At 36.0% G+C, this 12,829-nt stretch overlaps 1 protein-coding gene across 2 annotated transcripts in view; it reads right to left on the reverse strand.

The window, feature by feature from the left end:
- Positions 1 to 809: 809 nt before the first annotated feature.
- Positions 810 to 12,829, reverse strand: part of GABPA (GA binding protein transcription factor subunit alpha) — a 32,821-nt gene continuing 20,801 nt past the window's right edge. For both annotated transcript variants that reach the window (XM_032865499.1, XM_032865498.1), the window contains exons 6-10: positions 11,108 to 11,302; positions 8,094 to 8,147; positions 7,027 to 7,167; positions 6,590 to 6,782; positions 810 to 1,893 (exon numbers count right to left, since the gene is read on the reverse strand). In XM_032865499.1, the coding sequence (XP_032721390.1) occupies positions 1,665 to 1,893; positions 6,590 to 6,782; positions 7,027 to 7,167; positions 8,094 to 8,147; positions 11,108 to 11,302 (812 nt within the window). In that variant the 3' untranslated portion in view covers positions 810 to 1,664. The remainder of the gene's footprint in view (positions 1,894 to 6,589; positions 6,783 to 7,026; positions 7,168 to 8,093; positions 8,148 to 11,107; positions 11,303 to 12,829) is intronic.

Here is a 12,829-nt window from a genome sequence, read left to right on the forward strand (position 1 = left end):
ATTTGAGGTTACCAGAGAAGAAAATCAGAGATCCTTTCTCTCCTGCTTGTTCCTAGGATCTCTGCCTTATGGTTCATTCCAGACCACTATCTGGGACGAGTATTATCTGGGACCAGTACAGTGACTGCCAGCAATGCCTCCTTGACTTACAACCAAGCCCTTTCCTCCTGGTTAGTCAGAAGCATCAACTGAGCTCTTATAAAGCTGTTTGGGGGATAGATTTAGAGGAAATGGTGAAGGAGAAGGTGCATAAAGTAATGTATGTCAATCAATCTTCTGCTATAAGAGAATTAAAAGCTCCTGCCAGTATCTCATGATTCATGTATATTACCTTAAAACAAAACAAAACAAAAAAAAAAAGCAAGCAAAAAAGAAACATTTCTAGCCATTTCTGCTTAGTGTTAGCTGGTAATAAGGAGTTTCACATATAAGAATCATATAATTAAAACATTTTTAAAATGAGTTACTATGTTTTAATATATCTTTCCTTTTGAATATCATTATATATATATATATATATTAAAATGGTCAAGTGAACATGTATACAGATATTTATACTCACACATATATAATATTCAAAAGGAAGAAATTCAGTAAATGGGAAATTTTGTTTGGAGAGAAGACTGTCTAAACTGGAGGTCAGAATTTCTTCTTAGAACTATGGACTAGTAATTTGCTTTTTGTCTTGAAAGGGAAAGTACTGCTGATTAACGTCTTCATTTCATCAGAAACACAATGACTACATAAGCTGCTTCTGCATAACACACTGGCAGTACAGGGCAATTTTGAAAAAGAAAGAAAGCAAGCCATGCCAAACCAAACTAAATCAAACTTTTATTTTCTGGCTGAGGTATACCTTTTCAGTTTTTTAAATCTCTGACAGGAAAAACAGAGATCATTTCAGAATTTTTGTAATAGTTGGTTTATTAGAATTAAATGCCTCTCTTAAAATAATTTAAATTCTTGGCCTGACGTTATGAATCATCTATACAGAAAATCCTTAAAATTAGCTTGAGTTAAGCTAGATTTCAACCTGGATCTCCTTCTTCAGCAATGATCTTCTGCCAGTCGACTTCTTATTGTCCTTTGCTTGCAAATATATAAATTATTTTAATAACTTGATACTCTCAGTTTAGTAATTTATTATTATAATTTTATTTGATATGAATATTTTAGCTCTGCTTGATTAGATGAAACAGGCACACATGCTTTAGCTGTGAAAAATTCCATTTTCTGGTTCTATGTAAAGCAACATCTAAAGCAGCAGAGAGGGGAAACAGTTATACTTTCAAAAATAGTTAAGCCAGACTGTTTCCTGGAGATACTTCATTTATTTTTCATCCTCAGATGCTACTGACTATTTCTGGTAGGGCGAGACATTAATACTGACCAGTTTAGCTTTCCTGACTGTTAACAAACTATCCCACAATGAACCTGACTTGGTGCTGAAGACATTGTGGTGACCTTTAACATACACGTATTCTAAAATATATGCTCAAAGTAAAAAGATCCAAATTCACAAGAGTATGAAATATTTATAAAAAAATCATGCATCAGATTGTACAGTCTAGAAATAAAAGAAGATTCAAATTCAGTAATAAAGGTGAGAGCAATACTTGCTCTAATATTTAAGAAAGACCTCGGGCTCCCAGAAGGTCCTGGACTCAATTATCCTTTTCCGTCTGCAGAGAAGCAGTGGCCAGGGCTACTGCTGTGACCGGCTGGGCAATCCCGTGAAGCTGCATCTTTGCAAGTTTCTTCTGTTCACATTCTGTGACCAAACGGTTCAACTCTGCTGCACTGTATCCAATAAGAGTCTTCAAGTCACAGACAAACTTGTACACAAATCTCTTGCCTTGAACTTTACAAATCATATCCCCATCATAATAATACCTTCAAAAAGAAATACACATTAGGACTATAGGACAAAAACCAGAATTCAGGCTTGTTACAATAGTTCAGATCCCTCCTTAAGCAGGAGCCTAGTCCTGTATCTACCCCGACAGCAACTAACATTGAAGTTACAGAGAAATATTTAATGTTACTATCCAAGGAAACTTCAAAACATTGCTTACTAAAATTTCAATGTTCAGTATTCTAAAACTCTATGTACTAAATCTTCAAACTGTATTTCAACAATTATGATAAAATACTGATTTAAAAATGATCACTATTAAAACAAAACAAAAAACCTTAGGAGTAGTAATAGAACCTAAGAACAAGGGCTTGGGAGTAAGAATGTCAAGATTCAAAACAGTGTCTTGACTTTGTGTGATTTTGTCACCACACAAAAGTCACATTTTCTCTAAGTTTTTATTCCTCGTCTATACAGTGAGGTTAAAAACAGTACTTACCCTCATAGAATTGTTGGGAGTTAAAAGGATTATCTTTGCAAAGTGCTCACTTAAGCACACAATGACTGGCACATAGCCCTCTATAAAACGTAAGCTATGTTAATAATTAAGAACCCACATTAAAGGAGAAATTTGTAATACACATATTCTATGGACTGTGGGAATGTCCACTTTTCTGTACTGTACAAAATCCCTTAAGTTGCAGCCATGCCTTTGCTGTCACCATTTTAATATGTAAAGGCTCTCCTTTCGGTGAAATTCTCCAAATCCAATAAGGAGCCTCAGAAGTGTAAGTAAAGGGTTAGAAGACAGATAGGATACAGAAAACCAAGGAAGAGGACATCATAAGGAAACAACGGTCCTATACCTACAAAGACAAATCTGGAGGAGTCCCTCTAGAAGCCTAGTTTTCTGCCGCTATGTATGGAAATAGAGCTAGACTTAGATTTATTTTGGAAAAAGTTTATTTACTGTTAATCGTTGTCAATCCCAATAAAGGGAAAAAGGTAAGTTAAGACTTGTATAGGCAGGGAGACTGTTAAGCCTTATATTTTGTTTTATTTTATTATTTTTCCCCATCTCTGTGAAGCTTTGATTTTAAAATTGTACTGCCCATCTGTACCAGTTTGACAATAAACAGTTATGAAAGGAATGACTATTTGCCAAAGTACCAACATGGTGTAAACTACCATATTTAGCAGGACTTTATTATAAAGTCATTCAACTTAATCAAGAGTCCATTAGTGAAAAGGCTAATCTATGTGCAGGAAATTAAGTCACTTTTCCTCAATTTCAGAATGGAGAAAGCCTAACAGGCAGTTATGTTCATTTTCTCAGTGAGATACAATACACTGGGCAGAGTTCTTGTGTTTCCTTTTGTACCAATTACGTTCAGACATAATTTAGATCTTAGCCCACAAACCATCAATTGTCATCTAATTTAAAATGAGACTGGTATTTTAATTTCTTAAGAAGATTTCTTCACAATATGTGAGGCTATAGCAAACAGACACTTGAGTAAAAAGTAAGATGAAGGAAGAAAGTGGTTTTATATTTCAAGGAGGAAAATGGAGTTGGTATAATCTTACGTCTCTTGGTAAAAGGTGATAAAAGAGTACAAACACTAAGTTCTAATTTTACATGGTTATGTCCTTCCATCTACTAGATGCTGTCATACAACCACTATATATAACAGCATTCACCACATTTGTACCCTCCATAAAAGGAAGAAAGTAGAAAGGTACATGATACCTGTGTTTTCATGGACTTGATTTTGCCCTCTTTTTTTTTTTTAACTTGTATTTTTTTTAGCCTTTATATTGTGAAATAGATTTCCCTAGAATCCCTCCAAGGTCCCTCCCAATCACTACCCTTGGCTTGCTCTAAAAGGTAAAAACAATCTTGTTTTTGTTCCACGATGGTAATTCACCGCTTGTCACCCAAACATGTATCCCTAAACTTCTCCTGTTTCTTGAACTTTATACTATAAATGCACTCATACAATATGTACTCTTTCGGGTCTGATTCCTTTGCTGAACATTATGTGTGTGAGGCTCATCTGTATCAGTGCTTGTAGCCCCGGTTCATTTCCATGGACACACAGTCCACTCTTGTTTACCACAATTCATTTACTCACTCCCCTGCTAACAGGTATTTGGTTTCTGGCTCTGGGGTATTATAAACAGTGCTGCTGTGAGCATGTGTGCAGACACACGCGTGCAGTTCTGGTTGGCAGGTATTTAGGAGAGAAACTGCCGGGATACAGGCTACATTCCTATCAAGAAGTATAGAGGCATTCCCGCCGCTCCACATCCTCAACACCTGGTACTGGCAAGCATTTAAACGTAGGCCATCCTGAGACATGCGCTGTGCCATTTTATCATCGTTTCCAACCGTGTTTCCCTGATTACGAGAGGCTGTGAGCTGCGGCATACGGTCATCGGCCACGCGGATAATCACCAGTCCAGTGTCTATTCGTGTCTCTTGCCTATTTTTCCTATTTCTCCTACTGATTTGTTAAGAGTTCTTGTTACTTCAGACATGACTTTTACGTCAGGTTTGTGGCTTGCCTTTCACTCTCCCGACGATGGCTTCTGTTGACCAAAATTTAATTGTAATCTAATTTAAATGTAGTCCCAATTTCTTTTCTCCATCAGGGTCAGTGCTGTCAATTCTGTTTGATGTCTTTTCTCACCTACCGACATCATGGAGGTATTTCTAGATGCTTTCCTATTTTACTTTCCATATTTAGAGCTACAAGCTACATGGAACAAATTTCTGGTATGGTATGAGGAAGAGGTTGAGTTTCACTTTTTTCCCATATGGATAGTCAGTCAACCATCCCAGCTCTATCAACTGAAAAGCAGGTCTTTCCTCATGTCTTTTCTCCATACCATTTTTAAGTCAAATACTCTTATATTCTTGGCTCTGCTTGGGCTCTCCGCTGTAATCTGTTGTCTATTTGTCTCTCCTAAGCAAACAACACATTGTCTTATTGTTCCAGCTACAGCCAGTTTCGATGTCCTGGAGAGCAAATCTTCCCACTCTATGTTAATCTGCTTCAGGTATCCTAACTACTGCGGCACTTTATATTACCACATAAATTTTACAATCACCATGTTAAGGTCTACAAAGAAACTTTCTGCATTGAAACTTTTATCAGAGGAGACCTGACATCTTAAAGATTAATTCTAATAATTTATCTGTAATTTTGAAGGGACTTGTATATATACAATTATATCAACTGCCAAAAATGACAGCCTTAATTCTCATATGGAAAGGATCTTTAGATAGTTGGCAAAGTACGTGAGACTAAGTAAGTGATACACACATCGAAAATAAAGCATTTTAGGGGCGCCTGTGTGGCTCAGTCGGTTTAAGTCTGCCTTCAGCTCAGGTCATGACCTTAGGGTTCTGGGACTGAGCCCCACATCAGGCTCTGCTTCTCCCTCTCCCTCTGCTCCCACCCTGTCTCCCATTTGTGCGCTCTCTCTCACCTGCTCCCTCTCTCAAATAAATAAATAAAATAAAAAAGGAAGAAATATCAGCATTTTAGTTACTTTGAGTGCTAAGGAAAACAGTTATTTTGGAAAAGAAAAATGATCATGCTAAAATATGTAGCAGTATTTACATGATCATGACCCTAACAATGAATGCTGATATAACCACAATTTCCATATAATTATGTAATTACATTAGGATGAAGGGAGAAAGAGTGTGTAAATATGTGTAGTGGAGAGGTGAATCATAATCTCGCAGTGTGAAATTCACAATGTCCAAACGAAACATGAAGTAGCAGCAAAAGCGTATTATTTAGAAATAAAGATAAATTGCAGAGCTATTTTACACTATATTCACTCTTTCAAAAAAAGACATTAGTTCCATATTTCCATATATCCTGCTTTTTTACTTAAATGCACATACTAAATTTCCATTCCCGTGGAAAGCATAATTTCTGAGAGTAACTGTCTCAAAAAAATTCATGTTACTTATAGGAAGTTACAAATAATTTTATTTTATTCCAATTCAATCCATGTAAAGGTTGGATATTCAGATTTAGGGCGAAGGTGAAGAGAGAACAGAGAAATGGGTCGACATTATGCACCTCATTATAAAAACAGAAAATATCTGCATTTTTGCTAAAATTTATACTCAATTCTTTATCTATGCAAATGATAGCATCTTAATCTTTTATGTAAATGACAGAAAACTCAGAGATTAAAATGTAAGTTTTAAACAAAGTAATATATGCTTTTCAACCAGATAAAAACAAATAATCTTGGAATCATCTAAAAAAAAAATACATGCCTCAAAATCATTACTAAATATCTTTGTAAAAAGTCATTTTTGGGGTGCCCAAGTGGCACAGTTGATTAAGTGTCTGACTCTTGGTTTCATCTCAGGTTGTGATCTCAGGATCAGGGGCTGGAGCCCCCCACTGGGCTCTGCACTGAGCACAGCATCTGGTCAAGTTTCTCTCTCCCTTTACCTCTGCCCCCTTCCCCCCCACCCCCCCACCCCCGCATGCTCAAGCACACACAAACTCTCTCTAAAATAAATAAATCTTTTTAAAAAAGTCACTTTTAACAACAGTATGAAACTATTAGCTTTTTAAATAAACATAAACAAGTCTTTTAATGTTACATAACAGTGTTAAACCTAGAATAAGAAATAATTTTTTAGAAAGGCTCAATAATAAAAAGAAATAATAAACAATAATAATGATAAATACTTACCTTAATGCACGACTGAGTTTCTCATAGTTCATTGTAGGCTTATTTTTACGTTGTCCCCACTTTTGTGCAACTAGTTCAGGCTGATTTAGCTTAAACTCGCCTTCATCACCAACCCAAGAAATGCAGTCTCGAGCATCCTTGTCAGTAAGAAGTTCTAGCAAAAACTGCCATAGTTGGATTTGACCATTGTTTCCTAAATTGAGAAGGACAAGCATTGACCACAATGCTATGGATTAGTAGCAGGCAAAAGGCACCACACAGGTTCTTCTCTGGGTCATCCCCCAGCCATGCTAAGAACAATTTTTTTTTAAACAAATGCTGTTTAAATACTGCCAGAGAAATAATCTATATTCATATTTTCATACAGTGAAAAAAAAAACCAAAATACACATGATTTGACAAATTTTATAAATACCGTTAAGATAATGCAAACATACCTGTTCTGTTCCCAGGTGAACTTCGATCTTCTCCTGAAATCCTTGGAGCCCTTTGTACTTTAGCTGCCTTTGCACTACTATTTATAACTTTAATAGTAGTTGGTGTAGCAGACTGGACTGATGCTGGAATAATCTGCACAGCTGCAAAGAAAAATGGAAAAAAATGTTTTTCCTTCTAATACAAGCCGTAAAAAATCGACTAAGATATAAAATGCTATTAGTTTTACTGATGCGCTTCTAATCAGCTAAAAAAAAAAAGGGGGCCTCATTTAAAAAAAGCCTTAATCCACAGAAGTTTTGAACAAAATTACCAAAGAAGTCCTGAGGATAAGGTATGATGTTTGCATTATGGGTTGTGAATCTTAACTTGGGGAATAAAAGCAGGTCTTATTTTCAATTAACTTAGTGGTATATACACATTAAACAAGAAATTATAAAAACATATGTTTTAAGAATATTTCTTCATTAAAAGTAGTTTATCAAATGTTGGGAAAGAAATATGGACAAATGAGAACTCACACACACTGGTGAGAACACCCACATCTACCCGCACTTGGTGAAAAGCTATGGTAATCCCTAGTCAGGGAGGAAGGAACCCCTGTGATAAACCAGAGAATCTCCCACACATTCTTACAAACACTCATTCCATCATACTCACAGACTTTTAAAAAGAATAGAAAGCAGTGAAAATGAATGAAATCACACTGCAAGTATCATCAAGAGTCTCATAACTGTTACACAAAAAGCAAGTTATAAAAGGATATACACAGTTTATTATCATTTTACCCAGAAAGTTTAAACACAGGTAAAACAATGCTATAAAATGTGGTTGCCTAGTTGGTAAAAATATAAAATATGCACAGAATAATAAACATCAATTCAAGATAGTCATTTAAAATGAGATCTACAACAGGCAAAGTTGATACATAAAGTTTTAATTTTTACGGTGTACATAGATGTTAGTTACTATACTTTATTTCTTGGTGTATCTAAAATATTTCATAAAAAGTTAAAAATTAATTTTATTACCTTGCAGTGCTAAATTAAAAGAAAGCATGAATACTCACGCTGATCAATTGTAACTATCTCATTCATCTGTTGTTCTTGGCTTGCCAACACATCTGAAGAACACACATAAAAATTTTTGTTTACATTTACCCCAGAAATATAAACTCAAGTCAGTAAAACTCAATTCAACTGACCAACCAGATAAACTAAAAAGCAAAACATTCAACAAAACTTAATGGCACAATAACCTAAAGAAATACTTGATATTCACTTTGTAAGAAAAAGATATTTTTAAGAGAAGTAACAGATGGAGAGCTCTAATTCTTTTAACATTAAGAAAAGAAATGTTAGAAAAATGGAGTTACTTTTCACAATTCATAGTATAAAACAGCAGTTCAGATTCTGAGCTGGATAGTCCCATAACATAAATATCTATATCTAAATCTATTTATCTGTATAAAACCATTTAAAACATGGAAACCTTTAAAATCAAATCAAAGATGAGAATGTACACCACACTGAAATTACTTAGCATTTGTTAGATATACATTCTCAGTCAAGGTGAGATCTTTAGAATTTACTAATCTGTTCTAACACATTGAATAAAACTGCTTTAACTTTTTTTTATAAGATTTTATTTATTTGAGAGAGGGGGGAGGAGCAGCAGAGGGAGAGAGAATCTCAAGCAGACTCTGTGTGGAGCAGGGATCCCCACAATCTCATGACCCTGAATCATCACCCGAGCTGAAATCAAGAGTCGGATGCTGAAATGACTGAGCCACCAGGCGTTCCAAAAGGGCTTTAACTTTATAACGCTCCTTAAAGATAGTTAAATTTTCAATTAAACTGTAGTGGTCCTACAAGTCACAAGTGAACGAAATAATATAACGATGGCTACAAAGACAGCTCTCAACATGAGTTACACTGTTAAAGGTCCTAATATAACCACTAAGAGAGTCACTCTTAACTTGTCTGTTGCTATCCCCTACCCAAATTCTATTCTTTATTTCTTTAATGAAAGTTCCTATTTCCCAGTCTCTAATATTTCAGCCGATTTATTTAGTGCCCATCATAGATTAGATGCCTTTCTCTTGAAGCTGTACCCACCAGCAATCATCTGTGTACTGGGTGAGTACCAGCCTGGGCACCGAACACAGTTCTACTTAGGGTGCCATGCCAAGATCCAGTTCTAGGCACACAGAACTTGAAAGGACTGAGAAACTAAAAAGAGATCTAAAGCCTACCTGTCAGATAAAGGGTTTCTTTGGGGGTTTAAATAATTATATGGGACTAGCCTCAGATCTTGGTTCTGATCTTAGCACTCACTTATTGGCTGTGTGCCTTTGATAAATTGTTCAACCAACTTAAGCATTAATTTCCTCATGTTTAAATGAGCTATCCCACCTACCACCTCATGAGGCTGTCATAAGGATTAAAGGAAAAAAAATTTTTTTAAATAGATTCTCATTTATTTATTTGACAGAGAGATCGAGTGCACACACAAGCAGAGAGAGCAGCAAGCAGAGGGAGAGGGAGAAGCAGGCTCCCCGCAGAGTAGGGAGCCCTACATGGGGCTCGATCCCAGAACCCTGGGATCATGAGCCAAGCCAAAGGCAGACATTCAACTGACTGAGCCACCCAGGCACCCCAAGGAAAATGTTTTCTAAAAGCACAATACTTGAAACAGAGCTTAACTTTTCAGTAAACGGGAGAGGTTATTGCTTCATCCAGATTCCTAGTTCTGAGCATTCTCCCCGCTTCAAAGAAATGAGCAGACACACAAGATTCCTGTGAAGTCTCTGAATGAGCTTTAAAGACTGAGAAGCACTAGGAGAACCAGAGACAAGCACAACAGAGTGCCGCCATGGGGGAGACAGCAATTTCAAACTGTAGTCTAAACACCGTCTTCGTCCTAACCTTGACAATTCCTACAAGGATACATTTCAGTAAACATGACTCACATGTTAAAAACCTGAAACAATTCAAGAGTTTTCCTTATTTACCTGAAAAGCTGTGTAGAGGGGGAAAAAAAAAACCCAAACCCCTGTGAAATCAAGGACAAAACTTCAACCAGAACATTTAACTTACTTTCTAATAAGAAAAACTGGAAATAAACCCTATAAATGTAATGAATGCAGTAAGACTTTCGGTGTCAATAGATACTTCCCCCTCTAGTATTTAAGAAATTCCATGAAAGAGAGAAACTCTAACCAATGAAGGAAAGCCTCTCTCTAGAGCTCATTTTTTATTTAGTAGCAGAAAAAGCACCCCAGATGAAAACCCTAAGCCTTCGAATACCTGTGGAAAATCCCTCCAACCAGAGCTGTTCCTTTACTGGGCAGGTAATAGAACAAACCCTACCAGTTACCTTTTTATCCATAACCATTACAAAAACAAAGTCAGAGTCTGTCTTATTCACACATTCTGAAAAGTATGTGGGTCTGGCTAGCATTTCTGGCCTGCTGTAGAATGATGTTAGGGAACAGGGTACTGCTAATATTTCACAGATAGTCACTGAAATATAAGATGGATTAAAATTCAAACAAAATAATTTACATTTATTTGAGCTTTTTGTTGGTCAGCCAAGTAGTTTCTAATTTCTGTATATAGTCACTTAATCATAATGATAATGTCTGTGGAGCCAACATGGAAACACTTATAAACAGCAGACTTCAAAATCAAAGAACTGACTGATGAAACAGAAGTCAACGGATGGAATTTATGAAGAGAGCTAAGTGTAGGGCACAGAATCTTAAGAGCTTGGATTCCGGCATTCTTTAGTCTGGTTTTGGATCTTGGCTCTGCCATTCCCCAGCCCTGTACCCTCGTGGGGCTGGTTCTTTAAGCCATGGTATCCTATCTTAAAAATAAGGAAAGTAATGATTTGTGGCATCAGTTAGAGGGATTAAATTAGATAATACATATAAAGCTCCCGGCACAGCTTATACAATTAGTAGGTGTTAATTATTATTGCTATTATCAAAGATCACAACAAACAATGAAGACAAAGTTATACAGAAATAAAATTAAACTCAAGTTACAGTGCAAACAGGTAATAATTCAAATTTTATACATTTTCGAAGAAGTTCCAGATGACTCCATAGAATTTCTCCCCGAGGCACTCGCTGAAAAAAATCTTCTTGGTTGAGACTGCATAATTCCCTTCCAGAAATGTTGAGTGTGGTCAGGTCTATATCAGTCATGCTGAACTCCTTCATTACCCAAACCACCCAGTGCAGGACTTGGTCTGTAGACCACTGTATAGGATCTAAAGAGAAAAATATTACCATTAGCCTAGTGCTATCTTAGATATTATATAAATTCATAGTTAATTTGTCAATACACACACATACATATATGTATATATATATATATAGAGAGAGAGAGAGAGAGAGAGAGAGAGAAATCCAGAAAGGATCACTCCCCAAGTTAAGAGAAGTAAATAAACTCAAATAAATAAAAAGGTTTTTAACACTACATTTTCTCCTCATCTCCTTTTCAATTTCTCAATCTAAACTTTTAGTGAATTCACCTGATTTACATCAGTTAGTCTGAAATTTTATCAAGAAAAAATAACATAAAATTGCTCTTCAATGGGTCAACTGAAAGAATAAAAAGTGGGATTTCTCTAGAGAGAATGGCGTAAATCATCCAAGTTTTAAACATTACTTTGCAGCATTGTATAATTTGGTGCACTGGGGGGAAAAAAAAAAGAAAACTATTAAGGGGTTTCTGAAGAGCTAGACTCACTCTCCAAAATGTGCAAAACATAATCTTTCTTCCCTTTCGCTTCTTGTAAAAAGCTGGTGTTCCTATATTCACCCTTTAGTGGCATTTATAATACAACATGCAAACTGCATGTTTTCTCAGCTGTCTTTCCCTGTAATACATTAAGGTCTGAAATATAAGGACTGTGTCTTATAAACCACTGTTTATCTTTGGAGTTTACCACAATGCCTTATGCATGGCCTAATTTGTTAAATCTATGGGAAGTAAATCTAAATAGTCATTTTCCTCATCATTTTTTTACTATCTGATTGTGTTCACAAATGAAAAAGATGGCCAACATGTATAAATATTTCATCACTGTATCCTTGGCACCCAACAGAGTATTCTACCCATATAAGTTCAATAAAAACTGGCTGAATTACTTTCGGTTTAGGTATTTTTCCATGGAGAAGATGATCTATCTAAACAGTATTGGTTACATGCCCCTAAGATGCAGGCTATTCAATTGGAGTAAGTGGGGAAAAACACATTTAGGTACTTATCAAGAGCCAATTTATAATAGAAGATGAATCAAACATAAGACAGGATTGACAGCCACAGAACTGATTTTTTATTTGATCTTTTCATAAAGGCGAAAGGGAGAAGGATTTTGAGAAGATGGCAGGAAAGTTTTTTAATGTCTTTGAATGCACACATTAAAAAAAACACCACTAAAAGCAAAAGACAGCAAAACCAAAAATCCATGTATATTTACAATAAAACCAGGTGAACAAGGTATCCCCATGGAAGCCCAAAATACACAGATGAAGACAAAGCAGTAACATTCAGAGACCTTCATGGTATCAGTATCGTTTAGGAGACAAAGGGGGAAACAAAGGAAAATCTGACCCATTTTCATTCTGAGCACAGGAGAACTTCAACACAGCCAAGAAGTTTTCACTGAGCGCAATAGGCCAAGCTCAAAGGAGTAGCTCAAACAGTTTTGCCCGATCGAGTGCAAAGGTCCATGGTAAGATTTAAGGGGCTAGAATAGTGTAGCACTTTTGGGTTTTTCAAACTGAGCCAT

The sequence above is a fragment of the Lontra canadensis genome, unplaced genomic scaffold (genome assembly GCF_010015895.1).
Source record: "Lontra canadensis isolate GAN:19392208 unplaced genomic scaffold, GSC_riverotter_1.0 scaffold29, whole genome shotgun sequence".
Classification (NCBI taxonomy): domain Eukaryota; kingdom Metazoa; phylum Chordata; class Mammalia; order Carnivora; family Mustelidae; genus Lontra; species Lontra canadensis.